Source organism: Suricata suricatta, chromosome 4 (assembly GCF_006229205.1).
Source record: "Suricata suricatta isolate VVHF042 chromosome 4, meerkat_22Aug2017_6uvM2_HiC, whole genome shotgun sequence".
NCBI classification, from domain to species: Eukaryota; Metazoa; Chordata; class Mammalia; order Carnivora; family Herpestidae; genus Suricata; species Suricata suricatta.
The window spans coordinates 112,152,306-112,171,969 of record NC_043703.1 but is presented as its reverse complement, the minus strand read 5'-3'; the positions used below and the strand labels follow the sequence as shown (position 1 = coordinate 112,171,969).

At 36.6% G+C, this 19,664-nt stretch overlaps 1 protein-coding gene across 1 annotated transcript in view; it reads left to right on the top strand.

Moving 5' to 3' along the window:
• The window catches only part of PPP3R1 (protein phosphatase 3 regulatory subunit B, alpha), a 58,954-nt gene extending 39,955 nt beyond the window's left edge, over nt 1-18,999 (top strand). Inside the window, exons 3-6 of the mRNA XM_029937498.1 lie at nt 9,654-9,830; nt 11,239-11,298; nt 12,197-12,381; nt 17,681-18,999. Of these exons, the coding sequence (XP_029793358.1) occupies nt 9,654-9,830; nt 11,239-11,298; nt 12,197-12,381; nt 17,681-17,728 (470 nt within the window). The 3' untranslated portion in view covers nt 17,729-18,999. The remainder of the gene's footprint in view (nt 1-9,653; nt 9,831-11,238; nt 11,299-12,196; nt 12,382-17,680) is intronic.
• Nucleotides 19,000-19,664: the final 665 nt, after the last annotated feature.

Below are 19,664 nucleotides of genomic sequence, written 5' to 3'. Positions count from 1 at the left end.
AATTTCACAACTCTTTCAGACAACCCAGTTTTGTTTTTGTTTTTAATTTTTGAGAGAGCATGAATAGGGGAGGGACAAAGAGAGAGGGAGACAGAGAATTCAAAGAGGGCTCTGTGCTGACAGCAGAGAGCCACATGCCGAACTTGATTGCATGATTCTTGAGATCATGACCTGAGCTGAAGTCAGACGCTTAACCAAGTGAGTCACCAAAGCACCCCTAGACAACCCAGTTTTTAAAAGGTAAAATATTTGAACAATTACTTTTCAGATGAAGATAGATGAATTGACAATAATCACATGGAAAGGACGGTCAAGATCATTAATTCTGTGAAGTGCAGATTAAAACCATAATCACATTCTGCTTCCATCCACTAAAATGGCTCAACTTAAAAAGACTGACAGTACCATGTGTTGACAAGGATGTGGACCTCCTGGAGTTCTCATAGATTGATAGTGAGAATGTAAAATGGTACACTGTTCTGGAAAACCTTCTGACAGTTTTTGAAAGTTCAACGTGTAGCTTACTCTATGACCCTGAAAGTCCAGGAGAACATTTGTTTACGAAAAGACTTTATGAATATTCTTAGCCTCTTTATTTCTAATAATTCCAAACAGGAAACAACAGGTATGTCTAGTAACAGATGAATGCATAAAAAATTGTGTATATCCATACAGTGGGCTGACTACACTACTCTGCAATAAAAAGGAACAAGCTACTGACATATGAAACAGCTTGAATTAATGTGGAAGATTAGATGAGAAAAAGAAGATGAATAGAAGACTACACCTAATTGATCCCACTTCTGTGAAATTCTAGACACAATTAGTTCCAGAAAGCAGAACAGTGGTAACCTGCAGTTGGTGGTGGAGGACGTGATTGACTGCAGAGGCTTGGGAACATTTTGGAATGATGGAAATGTGCTTTTATCTTGATTGTAGTGATGCTTACGTACGTGTATACATTTGTCAAAACCGGTAGAACTATGTATTTAATGTACTTTTGGAATGTTAGTTATTTCTCAAAGTTGGCTTAAAATTTATTAGCATTTTACAACTTGATAATTATTTTGTTGGTGCTATCTAGCTTTTTATTTGACAATTTCATTTTTAAATTACATGAAAATTATAACCTAGAAACACCAAAAGTGCGCCTTGCCTCTTGTATTAGAAAATTATATCCCTACAATCTAGACCTTTTAAGTATATGTAGGTTTTTCATTTTTAAGAAAAGATGGCACAAATTTGTGTGACTTTGTGTTCATATTTCATAAAATACTTCTTCAGGTTTCTCATAATATTTGTAGTGTTCTTTCTTTGCTTTGTTCTATTGTCAAACTATACCTTGTAGAATATAAATATTAAACTGCTAGTCTATATATATATATAAGATGGGTAGAATTTGGGTGTTTTGTCCAACTGCTTATCTGGTACTATCTGTACTGCGCCCTCTGGTGGTATTTGCACCTTATTTGGGGTAACATGAAAATACACTCCTTATCTTTGTAGGAGATAAAAAAAACTTTAATAGAATTTGAAATTAAACTGTAAGTTGAGAAACCACCCATATCTTATATTGATAACACTATAATGCTTTATTCTTGTAGTAGTTTTTATAATAATTATTCAGTACATGTTTCTCCATAGGTTATTTTGTCATGTGTGATGGCTCTTTCCAGAATATTTCTAAGATCGAGATTCTGAGATTGGTTACTAGCGTAATCTTTCCTAATAGTTTTCATTCTATAATATAGTTCTAAATATTCTGCCATACAGAAGAGAAAATTCTTCTTGAAAATATCCTGTGTAGTTAGAAGAGGCTGGAATTCTAGAGGCTGGATATTATTTATGGAGCCAGAAATTAGGGAAATGCTCAAAATGGGGATTGTTAAAAGATCACACAGGAGCCAGTCTGAGGTGGTACCTAACTAAACAAAGCTGGAAAAATTTGACAAATAGTGACATTATTGAATTTTAATCTGTAGAATAAAATTATCCTGTGAATCTATGCTAATATGAGTAATTGAGTAAAGAAATAAATGGAGAAGGAACAGGTTTTGATTTTGTTCTTAAATAGGAACATTTCAATGTGAAGGAAAGAGGGGAAAAGAAAATAATTATTAAGCAAATACCATAGTGATTAAATCTTGCATACCAGAGCCACCTGTCTATGCTAAAATTAGTTTAGAATTTTAGGAAAAATAAGGTATTTGTATAGTCTCAAAGTATTGTTCCCCCTTACCTGATAAATTTTTAAAATATTTATTTTTTTAGAGAGTGGGAGCAAGTGCACGCATGTGCAGGTGGGGGAGGGGCAGAGAGGGAGACACAGAATTTGAAGCAGGCTCCAGGCTCTGAGCTGTCAGCACAGAGCCTGATGTGGGTCTCGAACTCCCAAACCATGAGATCATGGATGATCCACCATGAGCCACCCAGGTGCGCCCCCCTGATATTTTTTTAGTACAAAGGGAAAGAGTGTAGATTTATAGTGAAGAAATCCTACAGACACCATACCATCCTGGCCCAGTGATTAAAGTTAACATCACCAGCAAAAAGACATGTGCCGATAAGGACATATCATCATTTCTATGGTATTTTTGCCCCAAATTTCCAGATTTATCGTAGTCATAAGATAATATCAGCAAGCGCAAGCTGAGGGACATTTTACAGAATACTGGAGAATAAAAGTTTCAAGAAAGACAAGGGAAGAATTAAGAGCTGTCCTAAATTAGAGGAGACTAAGGAGAAATTAAAAAGTTGCAAAAAGAACAGTTTCCAAATATCTCTCAGCTAGCTTTGTCTAATGTTAATGTCTCACATAGTACAGTTAGCAAAATCAAGAAATTAACATTGGTACAAACTGTTAAACTGCACATTTTAGCAAAAAAAACGGTGACATCTGAAAAGTTGTTTTCCATAATTCTAAACAGGATCCTCCTACGTGTGGTTGTTTCTTTAAAATTATTATTACTGCAAGGATTTGAGAAGACTTGATTTATTTTGTTTTTGTTATTAGATGGTTAATAGAGTAACAGATAGTAAGTTATTTATTAATTGACTATTTAAAAGAATTTCCTCAAGGAGGAATAGCTTTTTTGTTGTTGACTATAGCAAGAATTGGCTGAAGTTTGCAGAAAGTTTATTATTGTTCTGCCTGTTTCTTTTTGTTTTCATTTTGAGAAATCTCAGAATCACCCAAAAGAGCTTCAAAGTTGTTTTACTTTTCACCCAACAGTGGAGTAGTAGTTTGGTGTATGTGTAGTAATAATAATAATGCTTTAGCAGTTGGAGACCTACATGTCTTATATACTATTTTGGAATCTCCTTTATTCCTTTTTTCTTTAAAAAAATTTTTTTTAATGTTTATTTTTGAGAGAGAGTGAGAGTATGAGCTGGGGAAGCCAGAGAGAGAGGGAGACAGAATCCAAAGAAGGCTTCAGGCTCTGAGCTGTCTGCCCAGAGCCTGAAACAGGCAAAAACTCAAGAACTGTGAGATCATGACATGAGCCAAAATTGGATGCTTAACCAAATGAACCACCCAGGTGCCCCATTCCGTTTTTCTAAATGAGAAAAAAAAATATGAAGGGAGATGGTTGTGTTTCTTCATATGAGGGAGTAATGAATGAATATGCAACCTTCTGTCTCTTAGTATTATATTACTCTAGTATTAATATGTCCAGTTGACAGTTTTTATTAAAAGTTACTCTAGCTTTCTTTAGTAAATGGTATTGGGACTGGACAGCAACATGCAAAAGAATGAAACTAGATCACTTTCTTACACCATACACAAAAATGAATTCAAAATGGGTTAAAGGCCTAAATGTGAGGCCTGAAATCATAGACATCCTAGAAGAGAGCACACAGGCAGTAATTTTTCTGACATTGATCATGGTAACATTTTTATATACATGTCTCCCAAAGGAAGGGAAATAAAAGCAAAAAGAAACTAAAATAAAAATCTTGGGCATAGTGAGGGAAACAAAACTAAAAAGCAGCCTACTGAATTGGAAAAGATATTTGCAAAGGACATATCTGAAAAAGGGCTAGTATCCAAAATACATAAAGAACGGATACAGCTCAGCACTCTCCAAAAGAACAAATAATCCAATTAAAAATGGGCAGAAGATATGAACAGACATTTCTCCAAAGGACATCCAGATAGCCAAGAGATACATGAAAAGATGGTCAACATCGCTCATCATCAAGAAAATACAAATCAAAACTACAATGAGCTGTCTCCTTGCACCTGCCAGAATGGCTTAAACACACACACACACAAGAAACAAGTATTCATGGGGATGTGGTGGAGGAACAGGAACCCTTTTGTACTGTTAGGGGGAATGCAAACTGGTGCAGGCAATGTGAAAAAACAGGCCTTTCCTTAAAAGATTAAAAATAGACCTACCTTACAAGCCAGTAATTGAAGGGTATCAATCCCCAAAATACAAAAATACCAATTGAAAGGGATATATGCATCCCTCTGTTTATAGCAGTATTATTTACAGTAGCTAAATTATGGAAGGAGTCCTGAGTGTCCATTGATAGATGACTGGATAAAGAAGATGATGTGTATATACAAAGGAATACTGTTGGCCATAAAAAAAAAAAAAGAAACCTTGCCTTTTACACAACATAGACGGAGCTGGACTATAATGCTAAAAGAACTAAGTCCGTGAGAGAAAGACATACCATATGATTTCACTTATATGTGGAATTTAAGAAACAAATGAGCGAAGGGAAAAAATGACAGAGACCAAGAAACAGATTCTTCTCAACTGTAGAGAACCAGGGAGAATGTAGGTGGACCTGGGTGAAATAAATGATGGAGACTAAGAAGGGCACCTGTCTGTGAGGAGCACTGGGTGATGTATGGAATTGTTGAATCACTGTATTGTACATCTGGAACTAATTTACCACTACGTACTATATTGGAATTAAAATAGAAACTTAAAAAATACCTCCATGCAAAAAATAACAGTAAAATTTACTGTAGCAAAATGAGCTCTCTAAAAGCAAATTCTTAAATTATTTTATGTGTTAATGAGATTCTTGAAATTACTTGTTAAAATGAGTATCTAGATTTCACCTTTATCCCTGAGTATAGTTAGGGTCCATTGATCTTAGGTAAGGTCTCAACAGTTTAATTGGGTGTTTTCTGTGTATAAGCAATCCACCAATTCCTTATTAATAACTTTGTATTTCATAACTCAGACAAAATCCAGCTTTTTAATGTCTTTGTTAATATTAGAGAATGATGCATATGACTTTATTATAAGATTCTATATTTTAGTGCTTTGTAATAAATTGAATATGTAGGCGTTTTCAACTATTAAACATGATAGTCCTTCCAAAGATACCCTTAGAAAAAGTAGAAAAATAACGAGTTTTAACTTGGCAAAACATAATGAAAAAGAGTATCTCTGAGTCACAAGATGAGTCAAGAGGGTGAGGTTTGTTTTTTTTCCCTTTGTCCATCTGTTTTAAGGGAGTAGGAAAAGTCTTTGATCAAAGTTGGTACCAAAAGTTGGAATTTATTCTTTAGTATTTAACTTGTACCAAGTGCAGATCTGAAACATCTAATGGTACTACCAAGATGAATTTAATCTACTTCAGAGATCTCTGCCTAAGTTGTAGGAGATTGGTGTATGCTGATATTTCAAGAATTGAGACTCGGTTTCATACTTTAACGTACATTTAATTCTGCCAACACATCTGGTCTACAGTGCTGGCAAGTGGAAGTGCTGAATAACTGCTTCTCTGGTGACGGTAATGACCAAATAAGTCACTTTGTTCCATACCCTAAAATTACTATTTTTACTGATTGTTGTTGAAAGCTAGTTTTCTTAGATTTTGGCTTTAAATGATATTTATGGCATTGCCTTCCATGTTAACTATTTAATACTGGAGTTATTTAATATAGATTCCTCCAGTTGTTTGGCTAGCCTCAAAGTACTGAGTAATCTAGTCTGTGTTTTACTTACCATTGTAATCCAGGCAGGAAGGAAGGGACAGAAAGGAGGAAATAAATGGGTGGTTGGTGAATAGATATTGTCTTCTTTCTAATTACACTGGCTTCTTAAAGAATCTCAAGGTGAGTTTTGGCTCTGTGGGGTACATAAAAATGGTGGTGAATAGAAGATTAGAATAGATAGAGGTCATTCTCTCCATGTTTTGCCTCTGAGGCTTTTTAAAAAGCCATTTGTCACTGGTACTTCACTTTGCCTTTGAGGAAAGTTGTACCTACTCATCCAGAATAAGCATCAACTATTTTGTAATATTTCATAAGTTATTTAAAGCAAAAGACAGAAAATTGATTTTTAAATGTTGCTTTAAGGGCTTGTGCCAGAGAATGAGTTAATGATACTTGTAACTACAGGATATACAGTTAATTCCCCCCACATTTGAAAGATTTTTTTAATGTTCATTTTTGAGAGAGTGAGCAAGTGGGGGGAGGGACAGAAAGAGAAGGGGGAGCAAGAACCCCAAGCAGGCTCCATGTTGTCAGTGCTGAGCCTGGCGCAGGGCTTGAACTCACAAACCACGAGATTGTGACCTGAGCTGAGATGAAGAGTCAGATGCTTAAATGACTGAGCCACGCAGGTGCCCCAGTCTCCCCCTTTTTAAATCAAGAAATTGGTAGGGGGTCTCATAAATGGAGAGTTCAGGGAAGGACATTCCAGCAGAGGACATATAAGGAAATGGAAGCATGAACTTTATGCTATAGAAGAATTGTGCCAAGAGTATTGTAGTTAAAGATGGGTAAGAGAAGGATGGAAATTTAAATTGAGGCTAAATATTGTCAAGGGCTTTAGACTTTGTATCCTGAGTGCATTAGAAAGCCACTACAAATGTTTAAGCATGAGAGCTAGCAATTTGGCTGAATGTGACTTTTAGAAAGATTGATGTTGGCAGTGTAAAGAAGTATATTTCTGATTCATCTTTATTCTTAATATTCCTTGTTCATTTGTCAAGACCAGAATGCTGTATTCTGAATTAGTGGGGTTTTCCAGGTAAGTGAAGCATAATCCTTCACCTCACTTTCAGTTTCAGAATGTGACTTTAATAAACTTATTCATGTTCCAGTGTTAGTAAATGGAATCTAACAGTTTCCATAAGTATTATGGTGCTGCATTCTGCCTTTGCTCTTTCCCATTAATGATAACATTCTAGAGTTATTGTAAGTGAGATGCTGTTTGGGGACGTGTTGTCTTTCCTTTTCCACTTACAGTGTACTTTAGTCATCCATTACGTTCAGTTTCCTCATCACCTTTTCTGGTTTGTGGTTGTAAAGAAAGGGAAAACTAAAGAGTACTAGAAAAAAATAGTTAACTCATCCTTGGTATGTATGGAGAGGAGAGTATCAGCAAAAACGATAAACTTGGAGAAACTGTTCTGAAAGATCTGCTGATTGGTGTCCGGTAGGTTGAGTTTTATTTTAAATTCTGGTGGCATTTTGATGAGTAAGTCTTAAATCTGAAACACTCATTTAAAATGTTTATTGAGCACCTTTTATGTGCAGTGTATAGAACACCAATGAAAGGTCATGGATTTTGGTATGAGGTGGGAAAGACATGTAAGTAAATGAAAAGCATTTAAGGGACTTAAGATTTACTAAAATTTTTCCTCCCAAGAGTAAGGATGTCCAATTTCATTGCGGAAAATTACAAAATAAGGCTTATTTGAACAGTTGCTTTTATCATCTGTTCATTAAGGAATAAAAGGGATAAAAAGGCTCTTTGCAGTTGATGTGTTCATGAGGTGTGTTTCAATTTTGAATGGATTATTGTAAATATGTATACATGTGTGTTTTGCTATTTGAAGCAATGTTGAGTTGAATCATTAACATAAAGGCATTTGTTACCATAAAAATGTATGTATTCTTGAAAACCTCAAATGCTGCAAAATCAAATGTTGGGAAAGTATGGTTTGGGTAGACTTAAGTATGCAGCTTTGTAACAGAGTACTTAGAAGAACAGTATACTGATCTTAAATGTAACAGAGTACTTAGAAAAACAATAATGGTCTTAAAAATTTTAGCATAAGAAGCTACCCCTGACTTTTGTATTAAGCACGGTAGCTATTCATTTATTAGCCTTACACTAGGACTCCAGCTTCCTCCTAATTTGGACCTTCCTCCAGGTCCTAGAGGGCAACTGCTTCAGCAGAAAGTAATTTTGCAAAAATTAAATAATGAGTCACAGTGCAGTCCCTTTGTTAATTGTTTTCGGAGGCTTGGTGATGGGGAGAGGTGGGGAGATGAGGAATTACCCTTGTAGCTGGTTCATTTGTACCCTTCTCACCAGGTAACAGTGTTGGAAAGACTTGAAGTTCCTGAAGCCATTAAACTTGCTGCTGTTTGCTCTAAAGGACAGCATTTCTTTTCACCCTTTTTCTTAAGATTTTATTTTATTAACACTCTTTCTTTAATTTGAGAAAACTTGGCCCTTTTACCTTAAGAACCAACTAGGAAAAATCCCTATGAACCAGTGACATTTCTGTGCTCTGTTGACTCACAACCAGCTCTTAGGACTCCCTTTACCAGCTTCGTATGAACTGCTTCATATTAGAACAGCATCTGGTAGCTAGTTGTACTGTCTGTACTTCAGTAGTGCAGATAATGATAGTTTTTCTTTCACTTTAACGATATTTTTACATTTAAAAAATCTTTAAGGTTCTTATGAGAATGACATATATTTGAACTTTCAAAAAGTTTGCTGTCTCTAATACTGTAGGCCATAATACATGTACAGCCATGGGCAGCATAACATTGTCTTTTCAGTGGGAGCCTGGGTGGCTCAGTTGGTTAAGTGACCGACTTAAGCACAGGTCATGATTTCACAGTTCATGGATTCAAGCCCCTTGTCAAGCTCTGTGCTGACAGCTCGGAGCCTGGAGCCTGTTTCAGATTCTGCGTCTCCCTCTCTCCTTGGCCCTCCCCTGCTGGCGCTCTGTCTGTCCTAAAAATAAATAAGCTTAAAAAAATAATAAAGTAAAATGCCTTTTCGGAAGTTATGTTTAATATATTTGTATTATTTTTGTTAACAGTGATTAAAATTATTTGTATGAATTAGTCTTATTTCTTAAAGGAATAAGTTATATTTCTTTAAGACCCTGAAAAGTGAATTTTGTTAGCTGTTGTTCTTCTGGACATAAAAGCTGTATTTTATTTGCTCATGCTTGCTTAGAATATCTCTGGAAGAATATTCAAGAAACTGGCAACATTGCTTCTAAGGAGGGGAATTGAATGTCTACAGGGTGGGATCTGAGGGAGGCTTTGAATTTTGAACCATGCGCAAACCATGAACTGTTAGAAATAAACTTTAAAAGAATAAGTGAAAGATGCTTTGGTAGAGAACAGAGATTGACTTAGCCTGCCTAGTAGGAGTCACCTGACTCCATGATCAGCTTAGCGTTGCAATCCTATAATATCTTGGTGCAGTATACAGTTGGTTGTATAGTTATGGCAGGCGCAGGCAAACAAGGTAACCAAATAAAAATATTATGTACTTTTTCTGTTATAAACAATTATTAACCAATGGAATATGTAACTTTTAATTAAACTAGAAATTAAACTTTGATTAACTGCTGGGTTTTTTCCATATGATTTTCATAAAATCATTTTGTAAATCTTGCCACCTCTTTTGGTTTGTTTTTAGTTGATGCTGATGAAATTAAAAGGCTAGGAAAGAGATTTAAGAAGCTCGATTTGGACAATTCTGGTTCTTTGAGTGTGGAAGAGTTCATGTCTCTGCCTGAGTTACAACAGAATCCTTTAGTACAGCGAGTAATAGATATATTTGACACAGATGGGAATGGAGAAGTAGACTTTAAAGGTAAGAAAGCAGTTCTTAAAGTTCTATATATGAAAATGTCTGCATATTTAGTTTTTTTAAGATGTGTTTCTTGATGGTCTTATAATATTTAAATTCTTGAAATCTGTGGTATATGAACCTTAATGAACTAAAAAGTAAGATCTTTTACTGTTTGGTTCATAAATGATCAGACTGTCCTTTAAGCTAAAAAAAAATGAGATTTAGTACTTCCTTTGCTTTTGGAAAGTTAGTCTCATTTGGGGAAACACAATATTAGAATTGCATTTTTAGAAACTTTATTTAAAGAATGAGACTTACTACTAAGCAATAAAAATTAAACCATACTAATAAGGATACGAGGATTTTACACAGTATTTTAATCTAGATTTTTACATAAAACAACAGTGTTTTTGCTCATATTACCATGGTACATAGTTTTGTATTTGATTCTATACTTTGTCATCCACAGGCTTTGTTATTTTAGTTCCAGGAACTGAATTTTAAGTGAAGGAGGATCTAAAACTGACTTTATGATAGACTTAATGTTAAACAGACAGTGAAGAAATGATTATTTTCCTGAGACTTCCAACACTTCATTTAAATGAGTCTGAATTTTGGGATCAGAAATTCAAAATTATTTTTGTTCTGGCAAAACGGTTGGCGTGCCTGTTAGCTCAGTTAGAAGAGCATGAGACTTTGATCATGAGGTCATGAGTTCAAGTCCCACTTTGGGTGGAGATTACTTAAATGGAAAAAAACAAAATAATGTATAATCTTTTAAAATATATATTTTTAAAGATTTTGTGGGTTTTTAAAAAATACTTTTATTTTATGTTTAAATGTTTATTTTTGAGAGAAAGAAGGTGAGCAGGAGAGGTGCAGAGAGAGAGAGGTGGACAGAGGATCCTAGGGAGGCTCTGCAGCTGACAGTAGAGAGCCTGATGTGAGGCTCAAACTCCTGAACCAGGAGATCTTGACCTGAGCTGCAGTTGGACACTCAACCAAACTGAGCCCCCCAGGTGCCCCAGGATCTTGTTTTTAAGTAATCTCCACATCTACTGTGGGGCTCCAACTTACAACTTTAAGACCAAGAGTCACATACTCTACCTACTGCGCCAGCCAGATGCCACTATGATTTTTTTTTAAAAGCAGCTCTTATAAGTTACAGTCCAAAAAGAAAGTTGAAAACTTAAAGAATGTGCTCTTTAGTGGTAAGCTCTGTGTTACTTTATAATTATTGCTCAAGTTGATTTGGCCTTAGAGAACTAAAAGTGTATATTAAAAAAAAATACATAGAACCTTGTTGATGTTTCAAATTTGGCACTTTCAGTTTAAAACACTGCTTAGTAATATTTGGCAGCAAAAAAAAATCCTTTTATGTAAAAAAATAGAAACTTCTGATTTGTAAACATTTTCTTTTCTTACTCAGAATTCATTGAGGGAGTCTCTCAGTTCAGTGTCAAAGGAGATAAGGAACAGAAGTTGAGGTGTAAGTATTTTTCTTCACTGAATTCATTCTTCCTCTTACACCGCTACTATCCCATACCACATTATAAACTTAAAAAAATATTCGAAAATATTACTTTTTCTAGATCCTTAGTATATGTAACAGAAGTTGTATGTTCTGGAGAAAAGCCTTTTAGGATATTTGCAACTAGTATTTTGTAACAATATCATTGTTGCTTTTTAGTTGTATAGAAAGAAAAGAATTTATTTCTGGGGTAGAAGCTATATAAACTGTGTGTCTTGGATAAGAGATTTTTTGATGAACTGGGAAGAAATGTTTTAATGCCATTAGGTGAACTTAGTTTATATACATATTTAGCTAGAAGTCCACTCTTTTGGTTTCTGTAGGCAGCCTCTACCACAGTGAACATCTGTACCTTTTTAAGTTATTCAGCTCTTAATTAGACATTTTATTCAGTAACAGTTGTCTGAGGCACAGGGCATATGCAAACATCCTTTGTAAATGAACTCTTAATATAAATCAGAATAGTAATAATAGCAGTTGAGCTTTTGCTGTGTTTCAGTCACTGTTCTAAGCAACTTTCTACATGAATTATGTGCCATCATAAGGTACTCAGTAAAGAACCTGGGAAGTTGGAACTGATATTAGTCCCAATTTTATGTGCAGAAACTAAAGCTTAGCAAGGTTGACTAATTTTCCTTTAGGTACACTAATTGGCCTGAGCACTCTTGACTCCAGAGCCCGTACTGTAACAACTGCGTAACTGCACCTAGAGGCAGGCTCAGATGTGAGAAGGGGCCGCCATCGTAGTTACTACTCTAGACTAGATAATTTGGCAGCTCACTGTTTTCTTCCTCATTGAAAGTATTTTCTTGTGATTGCCTTATAATTGCCATTGATTTTCCTTGCTCTTTTTTAGTTGCTTTCCGTATCTATGACATGGATAAAGATGGCTATATTTCCAATGGGGAACTCTTCCAGGTGCTGAAGATGATGGTGGGGAACAATCTGAAAGATACACAGTTACAGCAAATTGTAGACAAAACCATAATAAATGCAGATAAGGATGGAGATGGAAGAATATCCTTCGAAGAATTCTGTGCTGTGAGTAGAAAAGTGCTGGTTCTTCAAAAGTTAGGTTTTAAAAGCATTTATAAAACTGTTTAATAGAGAGTTCCTTATATTTATTTGCCTTAGAAATTCATACACAGTATTTGATTTTCCTAATTGCCCATATTCAAAGTTTTGAAATCTTCTTTGTGGTAATTGTTAATAACAATAATAACCATTATTATTCTCAAGAATTCCTGGGCTCAGAGATTATCTGGTAATACACCACAAGAATGGTACTAGTGATTTTTACTTATTGTTGGTAGTTCCCCAAATTACAACCAGTGTGTATTGTTTAGGTTTATTCAAAAATAAATGTTTGAGAACACTTGTGGAGGGTAGGTGTTCATGAGGTTTCAGCTAGGAATCCAGAAGTTTGGCTTCATGAGGACAACAGAAGGGGAGTGCCTGTGCATGTTACTAGTTAAGACTCCTCAGCTAGGCAGTATACATGGTGATTCCTTCCTGTCCCCTCTCCCAAGCCACTGACGGCTAGTTCTTGTGCTCTGGGCCGGGGGCTGAGCAGAGGCAGGGACTGCAGTTACGGGGAGCCCTGGGAACACTAACTCTAAGCGGAAACTGGGGCAGCAGCTTAGCTTCTAGTTGACGGCCGCTCCTCAGTAGATCCAGGGATGTGCCGCCTCAGCGCTTCCAAACTGGAACACAACCACTCCGCTTCTTTCTCTGCTTTGCCCCCAAAGCAGAGATACCAGCCTTTTGATCTATTAAAAGGGGTTTTAATTGCAAGCTAGAAAGACCCAGAGAATCCAGAGAGGCAAAGATAACAAAAAAGTTTTAAAGTTTTTCAGTTATGATGATGCTTCTCTGGGAAGATTTCCTTCCTCCTTTTTCATTTTTTATTTGGACCATACAAGGAAAAACTGATGACTCTGGTTGTGTGTCAGTAAGGACTAGTTACTGTGGCATTTAAGCAGAAACTCACATTATCTTTAAAATATCTTCCTTCATTTCAAGGGAATATTGTATGCATGTTGTATCAGAAAGTAGGGTGATGCTCTGATTTAAACAGACGTGGTCTTTTTGGAAGAAATTTAGGCTTAAGACTTGAGACTTTGTTGTCTGGTGGAACTGCTGCAAGGATTTGTTACTCCTGTTTCTTCTTTACCAAAGATCATGTAAAGACTTCCGTGGAACGTTGTCAGATTGTGACAAGAGTCCAGGCTGGTAATGGCAGCATAGCCAGTTTTTGAAAGGAAAGAAAAATTCAGGGGTGTCTGGGTGGTTCAGTCAGTTGAGCATCTGTCTTGATTTCAGCTCAGGTCATGATCTCAGTTTGTGAGATGGAGCCCCGTGTTGGGCTCTGCACGGCTCTGTTAGTGCAGAGCCTGCTTGGGACCCCCCCCCCCAACTCCTCCCCTGCTCACGCCTGCACTCTGTCAAAATAAGTAAACATAAAAAAAAAAAATCCTAAGCATTGAGGGAACAAAGCAAAAATGGAAAACTTGCTAGCAGTGATGTGAGATGTATATAGATGAAGATTCCATTTATATTTAGTAAACATAAAATACAAGTTACACACTGAAGACATAAACTATCTTTGAATATATTTCCAGTATTTGATAAATTGCTTTTGTATTTTTGAGGAGTGTAGCTTGGGGATGCAGAAAAATTTTTGTGTTTTAAACCCAACTTCTCTGAACATTGATCAAGTCCATAACTTTGGCTTCATTGAGTCCTTTTTATTCTGATTCCTCAAGCTATAGCAGTAAAAAGAGATGGTAAGTTACTTTAAAACATCATATGCTTGTCTCCCTCCTTTAAAAATTTCAGAATACTTAAACATACAAAGATAAAACTGTAGTGACAGGGTTAAAGTTGGCAGGCTGAACCGAACACTTTTACAGCTGACCCATGAAAAACATGGGTTTGAACTGCACATGCCCACTTATATGCAGTTTTCTGTTCAGTGAAGTATTGCACATGCCTTTTAGGATTTTAATTTTTTTCTATTTTATTATACAAAATAGTGTTGACTTATTCGTGAGGCTTCTGGTTAATGGTGGGCTATTAGTTATTTTGAGATAGCCAAAAGTTATATGTGGATTTTTAAAAAAATTTATTATTGAGATAGAAACAGAGCACGAATGGGGGAGGGGCAGAGAGAGAGACACAGAATCTGAAGCAGACTCCAGGCCCTGAGCCGTCAGCACAGAGTCCCATGTGGGGCTCGAACCCATGAACCGCGAGAGCATGACCTGGGCTGAAGTCAGATGCTTAACCGACTGAGCCCCCCAGGTGCTATTGCATAGCAGGTTGGTATCCCCAGCCCCTGTTGTTGTTCAAGGGTCACATTATTTTTGCTTCATCTCCAAACTCCAGTGAAAATAAATGGATTAAAATGTAAAGGTTAAGAACCCACAGGGCGAAGAGAATAGTAGGGAACATAGCAACTAGATTTGACAACTTAAAACTCTGTAAATTGACTTAATAGGCAGGGAAAAAAGTTCTGAGCTATCAGCTTGTAAAGCTTAGAGGCAATTTGGTGTATAATGCAGAATCCCTGAAAGGTTCAGAAATTGGTAGCATGGGTGAAAGTGGGGATAAAGGTGAGACTAAAAACAATTGCTTAAAGTCCGTTTAAAAAGCATTCAGAACACAAGATCTCCCTTCCTACTCCATTCAGACTCTCCTGCACTGTAGTGAGAGATTGGAGAGGGTGAAGTAGAATCTTCAATCTGGAAAACATGAGGCATAGATGGGGGTGGTGGAAGATAAGCATATTTGCATTTTGATAATTCTAGAATGAAAAAAATCTGTCATTTTCAGGGACAAAATATACTGAATCCTTAAAACAAAAATTGGATAATAAAGTTCTTGGAAAGTTAAATTCAGAGATCCGTTCTAGGAAGTCTAACACCTGAATGTTAGGGTTTCCAGAGAAAAAATGGAGGGATGGAAGTCCTCAAAAATGAATCAAAAAGTAATGAACCAAAAATGGTTCCCTGACTGAAAGGATTATTGAGTACCCAGCGTAGTATATAAAAATACTCTGGACCTATTCACAGTGTCATGAAATTTAAAACAGGGGAAACAGGATTCTTCAAACGTCCTCAGACTTGGGGGTAGAGGAGTCGGGGGAACAGGTTTTATATACAAAGACTCAAGAATCATAATGGCAGCAAACTTCTAGGCAGCAAAGTGTTCAGAAGCTAGAAAACAATGGAGCATTGCCTTTGCAGTTCTGAGGGACAGTTATTTCCAAACTAGAATTCTCTACAAACTCAAACTAAATGAAAGAATGAAGACATTTTCTGGTTTGCAAGGCTTCCCTTTTTTGGAAACTATTGGACAATGTGCTCCTGCTGTAACAAGGTTTTAAGTCAGAAAAGATAATGTGGGGTCCAGGAGGCAGATGGTCCAACGAGAGAGCAGGAAATCGCTGGGAGGATGAAGAAAGATGACAGGCCTGCATTGCAGCAGCTTGGAAGGCTCTGGCCGGGATGTGAAGAGAAGAACATTGATAGAATTACATAATATATTTGAATGTATTTAGAACCACATTTTGGGATCGAATTAGTGAAATACATAGAATACCTACTTAGCAAAGGAAAAAAGCAGATATTAATAACTATAGCAAAATAAACGTGCAGTATGCAGTTCCTTTTTGCTGTAAATAGTTTATGTAATCATAATTAAAATGCTGAATTTCTTCAAATCACAAAGATGTAACTTGGAAGTATATGGGTAGGAGATAGATGGGAGGAAGAGTGAAGTGTTTCTCTTGTATGGTGGGAAGTCAGTGGATACATGCCTGCAACTCTAAATTCTGAGAGAAGGCATTGCAGGATTGTTAGATGATTATCTCTGTGTAAAAGGAAACAGAATGAAGCAGGGGCAGCAAACTGCTGTTTTTATATCAGAAGTTGTAGAACTAATTGGCTACTTAAGCTTTTTTTTGACATAAAAATTTTAAGTTTAATTTAAAAATAATAGATAGTTATAAACATGGATCACTTTCAAAAACCTGTTGGGCGAAACAAGCCAGACATGTAAGAAATTGCATTTTTCTTATTTAAGAAATCGCATTTTAAAATGCACAAAAACAAACCAAACTAATCCGTGTTGTTAAAGTCACAGTAGTGGCTACTTGTGTGTGTGGTAGGGCAGGAGGGAGATGGCTGGTGTTGGAAGGGGGCCGCAGAAGACTCCAGGAAATGGTCTTGGTGCTAGTTACTTGGGTGTTTTCGCTGGAAAAATTCATCAAGTTGTGAACATTACTTACATACTTTCCTTATGTAAGTTATACTTTAATAATACAGATAATTACACTTTTTCACTGAGATTTCTGTAACAATTCTACATGTATTGAAGCCCATGAGAAAATAATGTGCATAAGATTTTGTTTGGTATTTTCTTAATACCTTCTAGAATGGACTGACAAGCCCCTAGTTGGTTTTGAGGATAATTTTTATCCTTACGTCTGGCTATTATTTAATATTAAACTACCTTTGTAGGGGTTAGCAAACCAGAATGGGTCAAATCCTTCACATGGCCTGTATTCTATGTCTTTGAGCTTAGTACAGTTTTTTTTACATTTGTAAAGTATTAAAGTAGGAGAAGAAAATGCAAGAGTAGGGGCGCCTGGGTGGCTCAGTCAGTTGGGGATCTGAATTTGGCTCAGGTCATGGTCTACTGGTCTGTGGGTTCGAGCCCCACGTTGGGCTCTGTGCTGACAGCTCAGAGCTTAGAGCCCACTTCCGATTGTGTGTCTCCCTCTGTCCCTCTGCCCACCCCCTCACTGTGCTTTGTCTCTGTCTCAAAAATAAATGATAAAAAATATTAAAAAAGAAAATGTAAATTATATGTGGCCTACAAAGCCTAAAACACTTCCTGTCTGGCTTTAAGTTTGCCAAACGTTAACACACAAGAAAAATGTGTGTTATCCAGAGAGAAAGCAGCCCTTACCAACAGGCAATACAGGTTTAAAAAACAAAACAAAACAACCCAAACCCCACAAGCCAGCTTCTGAAAATGGTAATGGTTGTATGTTGTTGTTTTTTAGTTGTAGGGTTTTTTTTTTCTTTTTTGAGAGTGACAGAGTGTGCGTGGGGGAGGGGCAGAGAAGAGAGACACAATCTGAAGCAGGCTCCAGGTTCTGAGCCACAGGACTGATGTGGGGCATGAACTAATACCATGACCTGAGCCAGATTCAGGCACTTAACCAACTGTGCCACCCAGGTGTCTCTTAAATTGTAGTTTGGTTAAGGTGGTTAGACCAGTAAAAAGGAGTTTTCAAACATGGTTAAGTTTGATTTGTTCCTGTCTGTTGCAGGTTGTAGGTGGCCTAGATATCCACAAAAAGATGGTGGTAGATGTGTGACTCTTTTTCTAAAGAGTACCACCCAACACTTTTGCTTTCTTCTCCATCTCTGAAGATCTGCTCAAGACGTCCAGCAATGCTCTCTGTGTATTTAAATGGAAGTATTTTTCTCTGTGAAGCCACTTTTTCCAACACGAGCCTCATGAAGCCAACTAAGTGTTATTGAACTTATTCTCTCAATAACTCCGTGTAGCACTTTAAAGTCTGAAGGACAGCAACATGAAAAGAGCATATCAATGTGGTGAAGAAAGGGAAGGGGTTGGCTTTTTAATTTATTTTTCTTCATCTTTTATAACAAGAAAGTATCTATATATACATATGTAAATATTTATATATAGATATATGTAGCTTTCTATATGTGTAGTAGGTTGGCTTTAATTTAATATACTTGATTCAGAAACAAAACGATAGAGTACAAAAGTGCCAAGCAGAACATAAAACACCCTTACTTTTATTTCACACAGTTTTATATATAGATAGGAAATTGTACAATTCGAGCCGGGTGTTAGGCCAGCTATTTTCCTTTTCCTGTGCTTTCTCCTTTGAGAGATTGACAAAGCATTTGTTAACGTCCTATTACTTCCCTTAACTACATTTTTGTAACAGGAGTCTGTAATTTTATTTATACCTATGGGTAGATTTTCAGGGACTAGGCCTCGTTGCTGAGCAGCTCTTACTCCGTTTCTGCGTGAGGAGAAAGTACAGCGCAGTGCCGCTGCCAAGAGCCCTTCTTAGGTTCCTGTGGGAGCCACACCAAGCTCATGGCGGCCTCATGGCTACACTTCTGAACTGGGAGCCATTTTCATTTATTAAATGTCCCTGAGTTAAATGTAAGTTACCAGTTGTTGGAAAGGCCGGAAGCTGTCTGAGGCAGTCATGATTTATCTTAGACATTACTTACTGAATACCTGAAGTAATGATGGAACTACTTAGGATAGCCATTCATTTGTCTCATTACATGGGTAAAAAGTTTGTCATTAAACTTGTTTGAACCAAAAATTTCCGTTTCAGAAGACTTGCAGCTAACCTAAAAACTGATGATATTTAATGTGTATGTACATATCTAGACACCCACATACATTTGTGATTTAAATGGAAGAAGTTTTACTAATCTTACTAATCAGTAGAACACAGAAGAGCAAAATTTTATCCAAATTTATCTCTCTCATATTTCTTTACCACAGGGTATAGAGTGTGCATGATGGTTTTCTTTCTTGATTTGCCCATATTTGTAATGGATGATAACTGAATAAACGTGTGATATAAAAGTAGTGTATCATGTTCCACCACTTGATATTATCCCTTCCCTTTTCTGCAAAGGTACTATTGGCTGGAAGAAAACATTTTGGTTAACTTTCTAGGAAAGTAGGCTTCCCCTGTATTGTTTTTCTAGAAAACCGGTTTCATAGTCATGAGTGGAAGAGGGCAGGTGGAATCAAAATGAGTGAATCTTCAGTCGGGCACGCCTGCCTGCCATCGCTGTTCCTTCAGCTGAGTGCTGCACATCATGGGCTCGGTCTGTGAGAGAAACCCCGGTGCTTGGTGTCCTTGCATGACATGGAGTTTTGCATGTAGATCAATTTAAAATGTACCTCTTGTTTACATAATTTGCATAATTTTAAAAGATAATGTTGCCAAACTATGGAAATGTTAATGTTCAAACTGAGAATCTCCACTACATGTAACTTTCTTCCTCTGGATCAGTACGTGGCTCACAACCCCAGCCAGCGGTTTGATCTGTTCCAGTGTCAACTGCCATGTGCTCTGCTTCAAGGGGGAACTAGTCTTTTGTGAATTTTTTGTACATAAGTATTTGTTACAAATATTTTAGCAAATGCTTTCTATTTCTCTTGCTTGTGCATATCTTGGCTGGCGTTACAGAAAAATAGTGCAAACATTATTTCTTTACTGGGGAATGAGGGTTTTTTTTTTTTTT